At 43.4% G+C, this 16,601-nt stretch overlaps 1 protein-coding gene across 1 annotated transcript in view; it reads left to right on the top strand.

Annotated features, from left to right (window-relative positions):
• The window catches only part of mrps5 (mitochondrial ribosomal protein S5), a 139,734-nt gene that overhangs the window by 103,706 nt on the left and 19,427 nt on the right, over nucleotides 1-16,601 (top strand). The window contains exon 6 of the mRNA XM_080192928.1: nucleotides 6,048-6,138. Coding sequence (XP_080049054.1) covers nucleotides 6,048-6,138 — 91 coding nt within the window. The remainder of the gene's footprint in view (nucleotides 1-6,047; nucleotides 6,139-16,601) is intronic.

Raw genomic sequence — 16,601 nt, forward strand, 5'->3', positions numbered from 1 at the left:
TTTTAAGAGGGAATGTTTAACAAAAGCAACAAATGCTGGACAAACTCAGGCCTCGCAGAATCTGAGGAGAGAGAAAATAGACTTAAGGTTTCGAACTCATGTGACTCTTCAGAGCCTATTTAACCCAAGAACAACTTTTGATAAATATCTGGAAGTAAACAAGGTCAGTTACATGTGCTTCACAGACAATGAAAAGGCTTTAGACATGCTGCTGAAATGTGATATTGACAGTAAAGATGTGAGATTTATCCAGAACCTGCTTAGCACCAATAATTAATATGACGCTAAAAGATGGACAATCAGATACATTTCAAGTGAAGAGAGGACTATTGTAAGGCTGTGTGCTGTCGCCAACATTTTTAAATCTTACACAGAGCAAATGTTCCAAGTTGGATGTACTTTGTGTTAAAATTGGGGGCAAAAGTATGCTGACAGTACAGCTGTCTCACAGCACCAGGGACCTGGGTTCAATCCCCAGCTTGGGTCACTGTCTGTGTGGAGTTTACACATTCTCCCTTTGCCAAGGGGCTTTGACAATGGGTCATATGGACTCAAAACATCAGCTCTTTTCTCTCCTTTATAGATGCTACCAGACCGGCTGAGATTTTCCAGCATTTTCTATTTTGGTTTCAGATTCCAGCATTCACAATAATTTGCTTTTATTTTGCACATTCTCCCTGTGTCTGTGTGGATTTCCTCTGGGTGCTCTGGTTTTCTCCCACAGTCCACAGATGTGCGGCTTAGGTGGATTGGGCATAATAAATTGTCCCTGAGTGTCAGGGGGACTAGCTAGGGTAAATGCATGGGGTTATGGGGATGGGCTTTGAGTCTGCACTGACCACAATCCCACTCAATGAGCTGAATGGCCTCCTTCTGCACTGTAGGATTCTATGAGTGCAATGCTACTTTCAGAGTCAGTAGAGGCTCTACAGTATATCGTAAGTCAAATAAAATCCAGTGTTTAGAATATGGATTGAGTATGAATGAACATCAAAGGCAAAAATGGTGGTGATTAGAAGGAGCAGATTAGAAGAAATTGGAATAAAGTTTGATGTGCACAGTATTGTGTTGGAGCTCGTGGATACGTTTGTCTACATCATCACACGTGTTTTTTTCCCTTGGGAAATCGTGGGGAAGTGATGGAAAGATTACTGACTTAATATCAGCTTGTTGAACTGTATCATGAATGCTCCTTCTGTGGACATTAATTCTTGTCGGGGGACTTCAGTCCTGGGCTTTGGACCCAGAGGTGAGGACATTATAAGCGAGCTACAAAATCTTTGAGTTTGTCAGCTCTGGACAAATGGTAATGAAGGTGGTAGCTGAAATTAGAAGAAAGATAGAGATATCCTTCATCTTCACAAACTTTCTTCTGGCTTTGTTAACAACAGAAAAGTCAAGGTTCTAACAAGGAAACCGCGACAAAAGCTTTCTTGTCCACAGGTTAACTTGCTGCAAGGAGGTAAGTTTTGTCAAATATGCAGCAATACTGATAAGAAGTCAATAGGGACTGACCTTGCCAAATAAAGAAATGATTTAGCTCGGTTATGTAATGAACATTTTGTGTTTAAATTTTAAGTATTGAATGCAAGTCAAGAAGTGTGAGGAACACACTTATAGTAAGAGAATTTAATTAACAGATGTTGATTGCTATTTTTAATATGTCACTTTCAATACAATGGAGCAATTTATTAAAATAATGAAACTGAACAGTTGCCAGGACAGAGGTTTCGTAAAACTTTGCAGTGCACTGTTCGCAGCAAACTCGGAATACTATGAATCATAGAATCTACAGTGTAGAAAGAAGCTGTTCGGCCCATTGAGCCTGCAACAATCCCTCCTAGGTCTATCCCTGTAACCCCACATTATTTACCCTCCTAATCCCCCTGACACTAAGGGATAATTAATCATGGCCAATCAACCAAACCCGCACGTCTTTGGAGTGAGGGAAGAAACCGGAGCGCCGGGAGGAAACCTACGCAGACACGGGAAGAATGTGCAAACTCCACACCCAAGGCCGGATTTGAACTTGGGCCCCTGGCATTGAGGCAGTAGTGCTAACCACTGTGCCACCTGTAAAAGAATAGTGAAGCCACGAAAACAAAACGCAAAGCATAACGCTGCAGATGCTGAAAATCTGAAATTAAAGTAGAAAATGCTGGGAACACACAATAGGTCAAGATGGTCTGGCAAAGCTGGTTCCAACAGAAGCTCATGTCCCACTTTTCTTTCTCTTCACAGCTGCTGCCTGTCTTGCTGAGTGTTTCCAGCATTTCCTATTTCAATTGCAAAAAACAGTAACAAGACTTGATTTCAAATTTAGCTAAAAAGCAGTCAGGGAAGGACCCCATCCAAGTACCCAATACTGATAGTGTAACTGTAACCATATCTGTGTTGCCTCTTTCCAGAACTAACCGTTACATTGCCCTTGCATCTTCCTCTGCTTCGAATATTTTTCAAACTTGCCCTTAGAAGTTGAAATATTTGCCTCAGCCACTGCCTGTGATAAAGGGCTGAATTTTCTTCTCCAGCAATCTTTTCATGCAAAATGAATTGCTCCAAACCTCAATCCTCACTCTCAGGCCAGAATATCACCGGCACACCTATCCCGATTCCGGAGGCGGGCGAGGCTCGGAAAACAGCATTCTCTTTTGGCCTCAGGCAGGGACCGTACAAATCTTGGGCGGATGTGCCAGAAAAATTCCGCCCTTAATGTCTTGTCACAGACTCCCCAACCAAATGAATAGCCTTTCACTTGCTAGATAGGATTTCCCTATTCTGGCACAGGAATAACTCTCTATCCCACTTACTGTCAGGCAGACAGCTTCTACTCTCCTAGGTCCCCTGTTTGCCCTCCGCGTCCTTCAGTCTCTTTGCGTTGAGAATATATCCAGCTTCTTTGCCTTACCCTTGTACTTATTCATACTAAACTAAACATTCTGCTATTCTAGCAACCTGTCTGCCTTCCTGAAGACAATTACGGCCTCCTTGCTGTTTTGTCAAATCCCAAATTAATACACAAAATGCCGCATATGTATTACCAGTACAGCTTGCCCTCTCGCAGCATTAATGTGCTTTCATCTACTCACACAGCTGCTATTCGTGGCACTTGACAAAAATGATTATTAAAACCTTGCCATAGGCAAGGTCTGCACACACTATTGTAATGAAAGCACGTGCTGAATGTACCTATTGCTCCTTAACTGCGCTGATTTCCCCACGGTGCCTGGATGATTTTTCATCTCCTAAACTCGGGCTCGTGCTCTCCCTGAGTGGCTTAGAGTGGATGAGATGAATGGCTACTGCATTCTAATAGCAACGTCTTGGAGCTGGGCTCACCCCATGGTTACAAAGATATCAGACTGACAGGTTTAAAAAGTGAAAGTTCCTCTAGTTCCTATGACAGTCACTGTCATTTATAGATATAATATCAGCTGCGGGCAGTTAGATTCTTTAACAGAGTTTTTATGATTTAAATTATGTGCAAGGCCGTGAAGAACAGAGAACACTCGCAGGCGAAGGCTGGGTTTTGAAGGGTATTTGTCAGCCACCTGAGCTTTGACCATAAGCACTTGAAACATTGTGCAAGGGTATGTCATGAAAAGTGGTAGATTTCCTCCAAGAAATTCTTGAAAGGTAATTGCTCTCTTGCCTTGCCCAAGCTATTATGTGGAGATGCCAGTGTTGGATTGGGGGTGGGCATAGTGAGAAACCTCACAACACCAGGTTAAAGTCCAACAGGTTTATTTGGAATCATGAACTTTCGGAGCTCTGCTCCTTTCTCAGATCTTCACTGAGGAAGGAGCAGTGATCCGAAAGCTTATGATTCCAAATAAACCTGTTAGACTTTAACCTGGTGTTGTGAGACTTCTTGCCCAAGCTAGTAAGTGCTTTCAACTTTTTCCAGTGCAGAGATGCTGTGCAGCAGATGCTAGCATGGATACAGACTTCCCTGAGTACCTTGTTAACATGCTTCTGAACAGCTCTCTGTAGAGGCTGAATTGCTCTGTCTCAAACCAGGCTCCCTTCCTCTGCCGTCCTTCAGCAACTCCATCAGACAAGCTAGGGGCTTCTAATTCTTCTGAATACCTTGCGTTTTTGTAAAGACAGCTTTGTGTTCTGCTTCCATTCCAGTTATTTTGGTACTTTGCTACCTCAAAGTTTCTACAAGGTGCACTAGCCTCTGCTCCCTATCCCAAAGGGTGACCTCCCGCTCTCAAGTGGTTTTGATACTCAGATTTTATCTCAATTATTCAGATTAGGCTGGGTCACATTGGGCAAATGCAAATCATGTACCATCCTATTTCCATTTGTCATTTTCATTCCTGCAGGAAATCTAGGCTCATATTTCTCCAGCTCAAATTCACAATCTATTCATTTGCATTTTCTTTCATTTTACAGTTCATGGAAGTTAATGAGTCTTAATGTAGCCTACTTTAAAAAAAAGAACAGAAGCGAAATAGTGTGGACGTTGGAAAGCGCAAACCTCTGATGGGTAATTACCCTGCACTGCACTGAACCATCCAGTACTCCAAATTAAATTGGAGACTACGGAGGTGGTTTTGATAGCAGAATAATTACCCAGGAAAAATTAGAAGAATTACAACCACTTCCAGTACCACGCCCCCTGTGACCACTGCCTAGACTATACCCTTCACCCCCGTCTACGCTGTCCATGTCTGGTCTGAACACCCTCCCCTGACTAACTCCCACCTTCCACAAAATCCCTCCGGCTGCTGCGTTTCGTTGAAGGAAACCCACTGTGTTGCACTCTCTTCTCATTAGGCCAGAGTTGGGAGGTGGGGCACGAAATGTCCAACTCATACCTAAGTTAAAGAACAGAATGATTATCACTCCTGAAAGTTCAGGCCTAACGAGTTTAGAAACAAAACTTGTATCTGAATTAGTCCGTGTATTGCAGCTGCAGTAGTATTTCTTAGCAACTGTTTACCATTCATACGCTCCTACAGGTATGCATAACTTTAACTATAACTTTGTAAATACGAGCTTCAGACTAATATGTTAGTTTACCTTGAAGGTGAGCATTAGTGGGAGCAGGTATTTACGGTGAGATATCCTTTCTCCAAGTTAGTTTGTGTGCACAATGATAGAGAAATCTTGGTTGAAGATTTCTTTACGTTCTTAATCACAATCGACCCACCATGTCTTTAGCTGCCAAGGCCCTAATCTCTGCACCTCTACTTCTCTTTGCCACTTTAAGATGCTCCTGAAATTAGGGCAGCATAATGGCACAGTGGTTAGTACTGCTGCCTCACAGCACCAGGGACCTATCTGTGTGGAGTTTGCACATTCTCCCTGTGTCTGCATGGGTTTCCTCCAGGTGCTCCGGTTTCCTCCCACAAGCCAAAGATACGCGGGTTAGGTTGATTGGCCATGCTAAATAGCCCCTTTGTGTCAGAAGGTTAGTACAGTAAATAAGTGGAGTTATGGGGATAAGGCATGGGTAGGATTGTGGTTAGTGCAGACTCAATGGGCCGAATAGGCTTCTTCTGCACTGGAGGATTCTATGAAAATCTATTTACTTCAACAAGCTTTGAATCGACTGACTTGACATTCCTTCATGTGGCTTGGTGGCAAATTTTGTTTGATTGTGCAACTGTGAAGCACCTTAGGATGTTTAGCTTTATTAAAAACAACATGGTACACAAGTGTAAACTGTTCCAGCCCTTAATTAACCCCATTGCTTCGTCTCCCAGTCTTTACCAATAGCTAAGACTTGTGATGAATCTGTCTTCAGTCATTCACAATCTTTTGTTGGGCACTTTCCTCCTCAGATGGAACTTGTGCTTTTCCTGTTTTGCTCAAACTCCCTCAGCAATTTTTAGATTAGAATATTGCTGTAATATGTATGAATGCTGCTCTACTAATATCTCTTTGTCAGACTCCTGAGGGGATGCAAAATAAAGCCTGTAATCAGCTGTTCCCTGATATTGCAGCATCTCATTTGAATCTGGTTTGATTTTAGAATAGAAATATCCTGTTTCCCAATTCTTGAGGTTTAATCAGCTCGATTCTTTGTCTGACAGGTTAAAAGTGTCTTCAATATGACAGCAAAAGAAGGCAGGAAGAGATCTATCAGTGCTTTGGTGGTGGTTGGAAATGCAAATGGAGCTGCAGGTGAGTTTGAGATGAAGTAACCCATCAATTTAACTTTTCAATCGGGGTTGGTGAGAAAGAAAGCTAATTCGTTTATAACTGACACGTTGTTCAGTCATCTGATAAGTGGAAAGGAAAAGTAGTCTGCGGCATTTGAAAATGCCTTGGTTTTATGATAGAAAAACTTATTTTGTAGTCATTTCGTGATGAAATGATGTTGAGGTAGGATAAATGGAGCTTTATCATAAACTGTTAAAGGTGAGTGAAGACAGGGACTTTGCTTTTTGTACATTCGTGGGACATGGGTGTTGCCGGCTAGGCCAGCATTTATTGCACATCCCTAGTTAAGCTAAAATTAAAGCTTATTTATTAGTCACGAGTAAGGCTTACATTAACACTGCTATGAAGTTATTGTGAAATTCCCGTAGTCGCCACACCTGTTCGGGTCAGTGCACCTAACCAGCATGTGTTTCACGCTGTGGGAGGAAACCGGAGCACCCAGAGAAAACCTACGCAGACACAGGGAAAATGTACAAACTCCAAACAGACAGTGACCCAAGTCGGGAATCGAACCCAGGTCTCTGGCTCTGTGAGGCAACAGTGCTAATCATTGTGCCACCGTGCCACCCCAGAGTAGATGTTTGTAGTTGCCCTTGAGAAGGTGGTGATGAGCTGTCTTCTTGAATCTTTGCAGTCCATGTGCTGTGGGTTGACCCATAATGCAGTTAGGGAGGGAATTCCAGGATCTTGACCCACTGACTGTGTAGAATGGTGATATATTTCCAAGACAGGATGGTGATTGGCTTGGAGGGGAACTTGTGGGTGGTGGTGTTCCCATATATCTGCTGCCCTTATCCTTCTAGATGGAAGTGGTCGTGAGTTTGGAAGGTACTGTCTAAGGATCTTTGGTGAATTATTACTGTGTGCCTTGTAGACAGTGCACACTGAACATCAGTGGTGGAGGATGTTTATAGATGTTGTGCCAATCAAATGGGCTGCTTTGATTGGTGGGGGAAGCAATTTTTAATAAGTATTTGTATGCAGCCTCACCCTCGGGAAGCTATCATTTGGTGCCAAACACTCCCCTGGGCCTGGCCGCTGCCTCATGCCGGCTATCTCCGCAAATGCAGATCTCTCTTTATGCTGCCCTCTGAACGATTTGTTGCCACCTTAGCTGCGAGTGAGAAATCAAGTGAAGGTGTTTCTTTTTCATCATTACCTTCTGCTCCATAGGGATGAGTACATGTGGCTGTGCCTGTAGCCTATCCGTTAGACCCTGCTGTCTCTGGTCTTGCAAAGACAGGGGAACTATGTCATAATGTGGAGCAATGAGGTTGGCTGATGTGACTGAAGGTTGAATAGTAGGCAGCGCATGTAATCTGGGTGATGTGGGAATGAGGCTTGCAACAGTGCTCACTAGAGTGCTCCTGAGAGATGCTTCAAGATGGGTGGTGAATTTGTGGAACTTGCTGTCCCATAGCATGGTGGAATCTGAATTGTTGAATGTTTTCAAGAAGGAAATAGATCTATTTCAAAGACTACCAACTAATACTAAAATGGTGGCCTAAGCCCAGACGCTTTGAATTGGATGGGGAAACAACCACAAAATTTAATCTTAGACACATCCATTACATTATATTGACTAATCAGGGTAAGAGGTAAGAATGATATTGTGCCATCCAATGTACAAATTGAGTTGACCGCTGCAAAAAAAACAATTTAGGTGACTCATGCATAAAGAAAATGTACAATAATGAGTGCATAAAAAAGGGATAAGGGGATATGGAGAACAGATGGGGAGGTGGATTTGGGACCAGGGAGAGATCAGCCATCATCTGATTGAAAGGCGGAGCAGACTCGGAGGGCTCAATTTGTCTACTTCTGCTCCCAATTCCTGTGTCCCTTTGTACAATATTTCCAGTGTTCAACATGCTACTCAATGCAAGGTGTTGCTGTAGTATTTTTCAGCCAGTTAGTTACTTTAAGAAGTGTAATCATAAATATATAAATATTTTATAAATATATAAAAAGGAAGAGGCTGGCTAGGGTGAACGTTGGAATCTTAGAGGATGAGAGGGGGGACTTAGTGGTAGGGGATGGGGAAATGGCTGAGGCCTTGAATAACTTTTTTGTATCGGTCTTCACGGAGGAGGACGTGAATAATTTGCCGGGTGTTAGCGATGGAAAGATGGTAGCAGTGGAGGGCCTGAATGACATTATTGTTACTAGAGAGGCAGTGCTCGAAAGACTGGAGGGACTGATTGTGGACAAGTCCCCAGGACCAGATGGAATGCATCCAAGGGTTCTGAAAGAAATGGTGGAGGTGATAGTGGATGCCTTGGTGATTATTTTCCAAACGTCGCTGGATTCCGGGGAAGTGCCGGAAGATTGGAAAACGGCTAATGTTACGCCGTTGTTTAAGAAGGGTGGCAGGCAAAAGGCAGGGAATTATAGGCCGGTTAGTTTAACGTCTGTGGTAGGTAAAATGCTAGAATCCGTGATCAAAGAGAAAATAGCGAGGCATCTTGAGGAGAATTGTTTGATAGAGCAGACGCACCACGGTTTCGTTAAGGGGAAGTCGTGTCTGACGTATTTATTGGAGTTCTATGAGGATGTGTCTAGGGCGGTGGATAGAGGAGAGCCGGTGGATGTGGTGTTTCTTGATTTTCAGAAGGCGTTTGATAAGGTGCTGCACAAGAGGTTATTACAGAAGGTCAGGGCGCATGGAGTTGGGGGTAGGGTGTTAGCGTGGATAGGGGATTGGCTGTCAAATAGGAGGCAGGGATTGGGGGTCAATGGGTGCTATTTGGATTGGCGGTTGGTGACTAGTGGAGTGCCCCAGGGGTCGGTGCTGGGGCCTCAGCTATTTACCATTTATATAGATGATCTGGAGGAGGGAACCGAGTGTATGGTGTCAAAATTTGCTGATGACACCAAGATTGGTGGAACGGCAAATTGTGCGGAGGGTGTGGAAAGTCTGCAGAGGGATCTAGATAGGCTGGGCGAATGGGCCAGGAACTGGCAAATGGAATTTAATGTTGGCAAGTGTGAAGTTGTCCACTTTGGTAGGAATAATGGTAGGAAGGACGACTACTTACATGGTGAAAAACTGCAGCATGCTACGGTGCAGAGGGACCTCGGGGTCCTTGTGCATGAGTTGCAAAAACCCAGCCTGCAGGTGCAGCAGGTGGTCAGGAAGGCGAATGGGATGCTGGCCTTCATAGCGAGGGGGATTGAGTATAAAAGTAGAGAGGTCTTGCTGCAACTGTACAGGGCACTGGTGAGGCCGCAGCTGGAGTACTGTGTGCAGTTTTGGGCGCCGTACTTATGCAAGGATATTTTGGCCTTGGAGGGAGTGCAGAGGAGGTTTACTAGGCTGATACCGGAGTTGAGGGGGTTGAACTATGAGGAGAGGCTGAATAAACTAGGCTTGTACTCGTTAGAGTTTAGAAGAATGAGGGGAGATCTCATTGAGACATCTAAGATGATGAATGGGATGGATAGGATAGAAGTGGAGAGGCTCTTCCCACTCAGAAAGGACAGTAGGACTAGAGGGCACAGCCTCAAGATAAAGAGGGGGCGGTTTAGAACGGAGTTGAGGGAGAACTTCTTCACTCAAAGGGTGGTGAATCTCTGGAATTCTCTGCCCGTTGAAGTGGTGGAGGCTGCCTCGCTAAACATATCTAAGACGCGGGTTGATAGGTTTTTGATAGGCAAGGGGATTAAGGGTTCTGGGGAGAGGGCGGGAAGGTGGAACTAAGACACGACAGATCAGCCATGATCTTACTGAATGGCGGGGCAGGCTCGAAGGGCTAGATGGCCTACTCCTGCTCCTATTTCTTATGTTCTTATGTTATCATTGTTGTTATATCGGCAACTGCAGCAGCTAATTAGCACACAGTGAGGTCCCACAAACAGCTTTCAAGTGAATGACCGGTTTTGTGCAATGATGGATCTGGACACAAGGAAGAATCACTGCTGGCCTTCAAAAAAAAGTGCAATGCGATCTTTTAAGTTTGCGTGATCAAACAAAAAAGCCCTTGTTTACTATCTCATCTGAAAGGGTATCATCTGGGGAGGCAGTGACCTCGTGGTATTATCCCTAGACTATTAACCCAGAAACTCAGCTAATGTTCTGGGGACTTGGGTTCAAATTCCGCCACAGCAGATGGTGGAATTTGAATTCGATAAAAAAAATCTGGAAGTAAGAATCTACTGATGGCCGTGAAACCATTGTCAATTGTTGGAAAGACCCATCTGGTTCACTAATGTCCTTTAGGGAAGGAAATCTGCCATCTTACCCGGCCTGGCCTACGTATGACTCCAGAGCCAAGCAGTGTGTTTGACTCTCAACTGCCCTCCAAGGGCAACTAGGGATGAGTAATAGACTACTAATCCAGAAACTCAATTAATGTTCTGACCTGCATGTGACTCCAGAAACACAACCATGTGGCTCTTAACTGCCTCTGAAATGGCCTAGCAAGTCACGCAGTTCAAGGGCAAGTAGGGATGGGCAATAAATGCTGGCCGGCCAGCCAGCGACTCCCATGTCCCACAAATAAATAAAGAGAAAAGGTGGCATCTTTCAGTGCAGCACCATTCTACATCAAAATGTCATGGATTATGTACTCCATTGAAATGGGCCCCAAGTTGCATACTCTAGACTGTTTCCCACTTTTTTTGCCTGCCATTGCAATGTGGCATATTCTGTAAACCCCTGTCATACTCCAAATACCCACGTAGGTATAACCTGTGCCATTTCATTGTAAGCGAGTCCAGAACAACAGAAACATTCATTTCAGTGCATATCCCTATCTCCAGACAATGCAAGTACTAGCAGTCTGACTTCATATTGCCATTTGTACTGATTGCCTGGAAGGTTCTATTCGTAATCATATGTGCAACAGTGGTCACCATTCGATTTGGATTATTCCAACAGCTAGAATCTGAAAATGATTGAAAAACAAGTAGTTTACCTGAATAAATTACTCTTTTTATGGTTTCCGTAAACTCCAGAGAACAATACTCAAGTTTGCAGAGCCTTGTTCTCGCAGTCTGTTCTGTTATTGGCACAGCAAATCGGTTAAAGAAAACATCTCATTTTATTCTTTCAGGGATTGTAGGCAGGGCCAACATTTGTTACCAATCATTAATTGCCCTTGGACTGAGTGGCTTGTTCAGCCATTTCAGAGGGCAATTAAGTGTCAATCGTTTTGCTGTGTATCTGGAGCCACATGTAGGCCAGACCAGGCAAGGACAGCAGATTCCTTTCCCTAAAGGAGATTCAGCAATGGTTTTAGGTCACCTTTACTGACGGCATTTTTACAATTCCCATTTTATTAATCAAATTTAAATTCCACCAACTGCCGTGGTGGGATTTGAACACTTGTCCCTGGAGAATTCACCTGGGTCTCTGAACTACGAGTCCAGCAACATTACCACCATCTCAGGAATTGGCTAGCTGATAGAAGACAGAGGGTGGTGGTTGATGGGAAATATTCAACCTGGAGTTCAGTTACAAGTGGTATAACTCAGGGATCTGTTTTGGGGCCACTGCTGTTTGTCATTTTTATAAATAACGTAGATGAAGGTGTAGAAGGATGAATTAGTAAATTTGCTGACGGCACCAAAGTCAGAGGAGTTGTAGACAGTGAGGATGGATGTTACAGTTTGCAGAGGGACATAGATAAGCTGCAGAGTTGGGCCGAGAGGTGGCAAATGGAGTTTAATACGGAAAAATGTGAGGTGATTCACTTTGGTAAGAGTAACAGGAGTACGGAATATAGGGCTAATGGAAGGACTGTTAGTAGTGTTGACGAGCAGAGAGATCTCGGTGTACATGTGCATAGCTCCCTGAAAGTTGGCACCCAGGTTGATAAGGTTGTTAAGAAGGCGTACGGTGTGTTAGCTTTTATTGGTAGAGGGATTGAGTTTCGGAGCCATGAGGTCATGTTGCAACTGTACAAAACTCTGGTGTGGCCGCACTTGGAGTATTGCGTACAGTTCTGGTCACCGCATTATAAGAAAGATGTGGCGGCATTGGAAAGGGTGCAGAGGAGGTTTAGCAGGATGTTGCCTGGTTTGGTGGGAAGGTCTTATGAGGAAAGGCTGAGGGACTTGAAGTTATTTTCATTGGAGAGAAGAAGGTTACGAGGTGACCTAATTGAGGCATACAAGATGATCAGAGGATTAGATAGGGTGGATAGCAAGAGCCTTTTTCCTCGGATGGCAATGGCTAACACGAGGGGACATAGCTTTAAATTAAGGGGTGGTAATTATAGGATGGATGTCAGAGGTAGGTTCTTTACTCAGAGGGTAATAAGGTCGTGGAATGCCCTGCCTGCAGCAGTTGTGGATTCGCCAACTTTAAGGGCGTTCAAATGGTCAGTGGATAGGCATATGGATAACATTGGAATAGTTTAGGTTAGAGGATCATTAGATTGGTTCTACTGGTCGGTGCAACATCGAGGGCCGAAGGGCCTGTACTGCGCTGTAATGTTCTATGTTCTATTTCCTCCATTTCACGTTGAAGTAATGAGACTTAGCTGCTGGATCTGAGCAAAGTTCAATGCTCTTGCATGGGTTTAGTGTTAGGAATGTGAAAGCCAATTCCTCCTGTCGAGGCCATTTATTTCACAGGCCATTCACAATCTACTGCATCATGGATTCTTTACCTGACCTATTTAAGATGGCAAGAATTATGAAAAATTGCCCATTGGCTTCTGAAGGTAATCACATTCAGCACTGGTATATCTGTCCAGCCTAGAAATCTAGATTATTCATCTTCTAATCAGTTCCTTTCCATGCCATATTTCCACAGTTTCAATGGCTTTGGAGGTATTGGGGCAGAACTTTCCATTTTAGAAGCTAAAGTTTGAAAGTTTATTTATTAGTGTCACAAATAGGCTTATATTAACACTGCAGTGTGTTAATATATCCCCTAATTGCCACACTCTGGCACTGTTCGGGTACACTGAGGGAGAATTTAGCATGGCCAGTGCACCTAACCAGCATGTCTCTCCGACACTGGGAGGAAACCGGAGCACCCGGAGGAAACCCACGCAGACGCAGAGAATCGAACCCAGGTCCCTGGCGCAATGAGGCAATGAGGCTGTGCTGCCCAACCAGTAATGGTGTGAAAGTCAGTTTGATTACGACTGGGCAATGGGGCAGGTGGACATGCACAATCTCTGCCTTTCAGCTCATTAATTATGCATCAGCGAGGAACTCGGCAAATCTCGCGAGAAGAGGGCAGGAAGGCACCCATCCTACTGTGAGCTCATGGGGTCAAAAGCCCAGACATTACTTTTAAAGGGCACCTGGACAGATATTGACTCATAGCAGACCTGGAGCCTGCACTACTCTAGTGTACTTACAGCCACAGCTCAAACTGGAGAAATTTGCAGATTTGTGTAACTACATACAGGGACATATGATCCACCTTTGCCTTTTGTTCATCTCTAGGTAAGAGCACTGCGTGCAATAGACCCATGGTCAGGCCAATGCCCACTATTGCAGTGGTCCATGTTCACCAGGATCTTGACCTTCCAGAAGCCCTGCTGCCTCTTGCTGCTCAGACCCTCGCTCCTCATGGCCCTGTGCCAACTTGTGATGCATCCTTCTTCTCATTGAGAGCCATTCCGGAGCAAGTCTGCTTGCAACATCAGTGAATGTGTGAACAAATTGAAGTGATACATTTAGTGATCATGTCCTCCACAACTTTCCTTCAAATTAAAGCTAATTCTGTTCTGTGCAGGTCTTTTCATTTCCACATTCTTGGGATGTGTGCAGGGTTGACAAAGCTACATTAATTGCCCACCCCTGATTCTCTGAGAAAATGGTGTGGTGGAACCTTATCCCTGAACGGTTACAGTCCATATGGTGATGGTGCTCCTGTAATAGAATTAGTTCAGAAAAAACAGTTTTGACCCCAGGAATGGTGATAGTCACAGTATTATACAGCTTGGAGAGGAATAGGGAAGTATTGGTGTTCCCATTTGTGGTCACACTTAATAATACAAGGGCTAAGTGAGTGCTGGCTGGTGCTGAATAGTGAGTGTTGGATACACATCAACATAAAAGTGGCAATATAACATCAAAGTCACGAAACAATTTATCTACCAAACGCACTGAAGAAGTGTGAGGTCACCTCTGATTAGTTAGTCTTGTGTCAGCTAGATTACACTGGACTGCCTGGGAGCTTGATACTGGCTCTGTTTTTAATCTTTCACAATATTAAAAGTTAATCCCCCAGCAAGCAAACACATCTTCAGTTCAATCCAGGCAGCATCGCAATATATCTAGCCTCTGCCACTGAGTGGGACTGTTTAGATACAGGAGTGACTCCTGTAATTATAATTTACAGCAGCCTTTAAAACCTGAAATCCCAGGATCATGTGTCATTGTTCTTAGTGGATTCTCAAAACCTTAAGCAATATTGCCAGGATGATCTCTACAAGGTTAGATTTAAAAAACGTGCTCAGTACTTAATTATCCTCGCTGATAATCGCTTTCAATGAACACGTCACTAAATAAATTTGTCATATTTTTTCACTTCTGTTAATAGATAAAAGATCAATATTGGACCATTTCATCAGGGATTAATTCAATTTCTGTTCCAAATACATCTTTCTTATGTCTGTGCAAATTAAAAGTATTCATAGTTATGAAGCTGATTAATTTAATTGAACTGAGTTTCCTTTGAATGCTACGATTTTCATTTGTCATCTGGACACTGTGCTTAGGACCATCAGAGCAGTTTATAACATCACAGGAACGTTCTTCTCAAAATTCATTGTGCATCATTTAGCTCCCAGTTCTCTTTAGCATGCCTGTGATCATGGTTCAAGCCAGAACTCTTGTAAAATTATTATTCAGCTTTATCTGCATTCTAAAGCATTGCCACATCTCAATCCAGTTGCCCAATTTTACTTTTGATTTGATTTATTGATGTCACATGTTTTGGTATACACTGAAAAGTATTGTTTCTTGCTCGCTATGCAGACAGAACATACCATGGCGACAAGTGGTTAGCACTGCTGCCTCACAACACCAGGGGACCTGGGTTCAGTTCTCTGGTTTGAGTCACTATGTGTATGGAGTCTGTACATTCTCCCTGTGTCTGTGTGGGTTTCCTCTGGTTACTCCAGTTTCCTCCCACAGTCCAAAAGATATGCTGATTAGGTGCATTGGCTGTGCTAAATTCTCCCTCAGCGTACCCGAAGTGGCGCTGGAGTGTGGCAATAAGGAGATTTTCACGGTAACTTCATTGCAGTGTTAATGTAAGCCTACTTGTGATAGTAATAAAGAAACTTTAACTTTAAACTTACGGGCCTTAATATTCTTTGAAAGTTTCATTTGTGTAGCTTTACCAAATAACTTCTTCAAATGCCAGTACACTATATTTTGTTTACTGGTGAAACAACTTTTTGGATTAATAATTGTGTAATACATGTGATCAGGAAGTGGTTGTGCATATTGGAATTCTGTGCCTGAATAAAGCCAGAAATCAAATAGGTACTTTTTATCAGTATTGTCTTCAGCCTAAAATTAAAAATTGTCCATTATTAATTAATATGTCCTGCAGTTAACCATTGCTGATAAGTCACGTCAACTACACACTGTAACCTAATCTACTGTGAAGATGAAAATAATCCACTTTAAATGCAGAGTAATCTCCTGGATTTTAATTATGCAGATAGGCATTAAATTAGATCACTGCTGTCTTTACCCATCAGAAAATTACCTTATGCCATCACACAGTAGTCACTAATTAAATCATAATTTCACTGCTGCGTTCATGGGAACGTTGGTACTAAATTGCCCTCTTGGTTTATGAAAGTGATGTGCAATGTGATTCCATGTTTACTGGAACAAGGAGAGGCTGTCATTCGGTTCATAATCCTTGAGATTTAAGCGTGACTAAGTTAAACAGAACTGGTTCACAGCTGAATTATTCTTTTGTAACCTTTTAAGTCCAGTCAATTTTTAATGTTTGTACAATGATAGTGCACACATTCAATGCAGCTGAAAAGGCCCACTGCACACTTTTAAATTGTCAAAAACTTGAAAGAATTATTGTCCAACTCGTGCATTCAAATTGTGGCTGGTTTCATATTCATAGGATCCTTTCAGTACAGAAGGAGGTCATTCGGCCCATCAGGTCTGCATTGACTGCAATCCCACCAGGGCCTTTCCCCATAACCCCATGCATTTACCTTAGCTAGTCCCCCTGACACTAAGGGACAGTTTAGCATTTTCAGTCCACCTAACCTGCACATCTTTGATCTGTGGGAGGAAACCCACACAGATGGAGACCCAAGCCGGAAATCAAACCTGGGTCCCTGGCGCTGTGAGGCAGTGGTGCTAACCACTCAGCCAGCATGCTGAGCATTCTGATAGAGATGGCAAATCGATGGGAGTCTCAACGTAAACATAAAGGAAGTGCAGCAGACAATGTGGTCCCATGTTGTCGGACAAGCTAG

The sequence above is a fragment of the Carcharhinus amblyrhynchos genome, chromosome 7 (genome assembly GCF_965287045.1).
Source record: "Carcharhinus amblyrhynchos chromosome 7, sCarAmb.v2.hapA, whole genome shotgun sequence".
Taxonomy (NCBI): domain Eukaryota; kingdom Metazoa; phylum Chordata; class Chondrichthyes; order Carcharhiniformes; family Carcharhinidae; genus Carcharhinus; species Carcharhinus amblyrhynchos.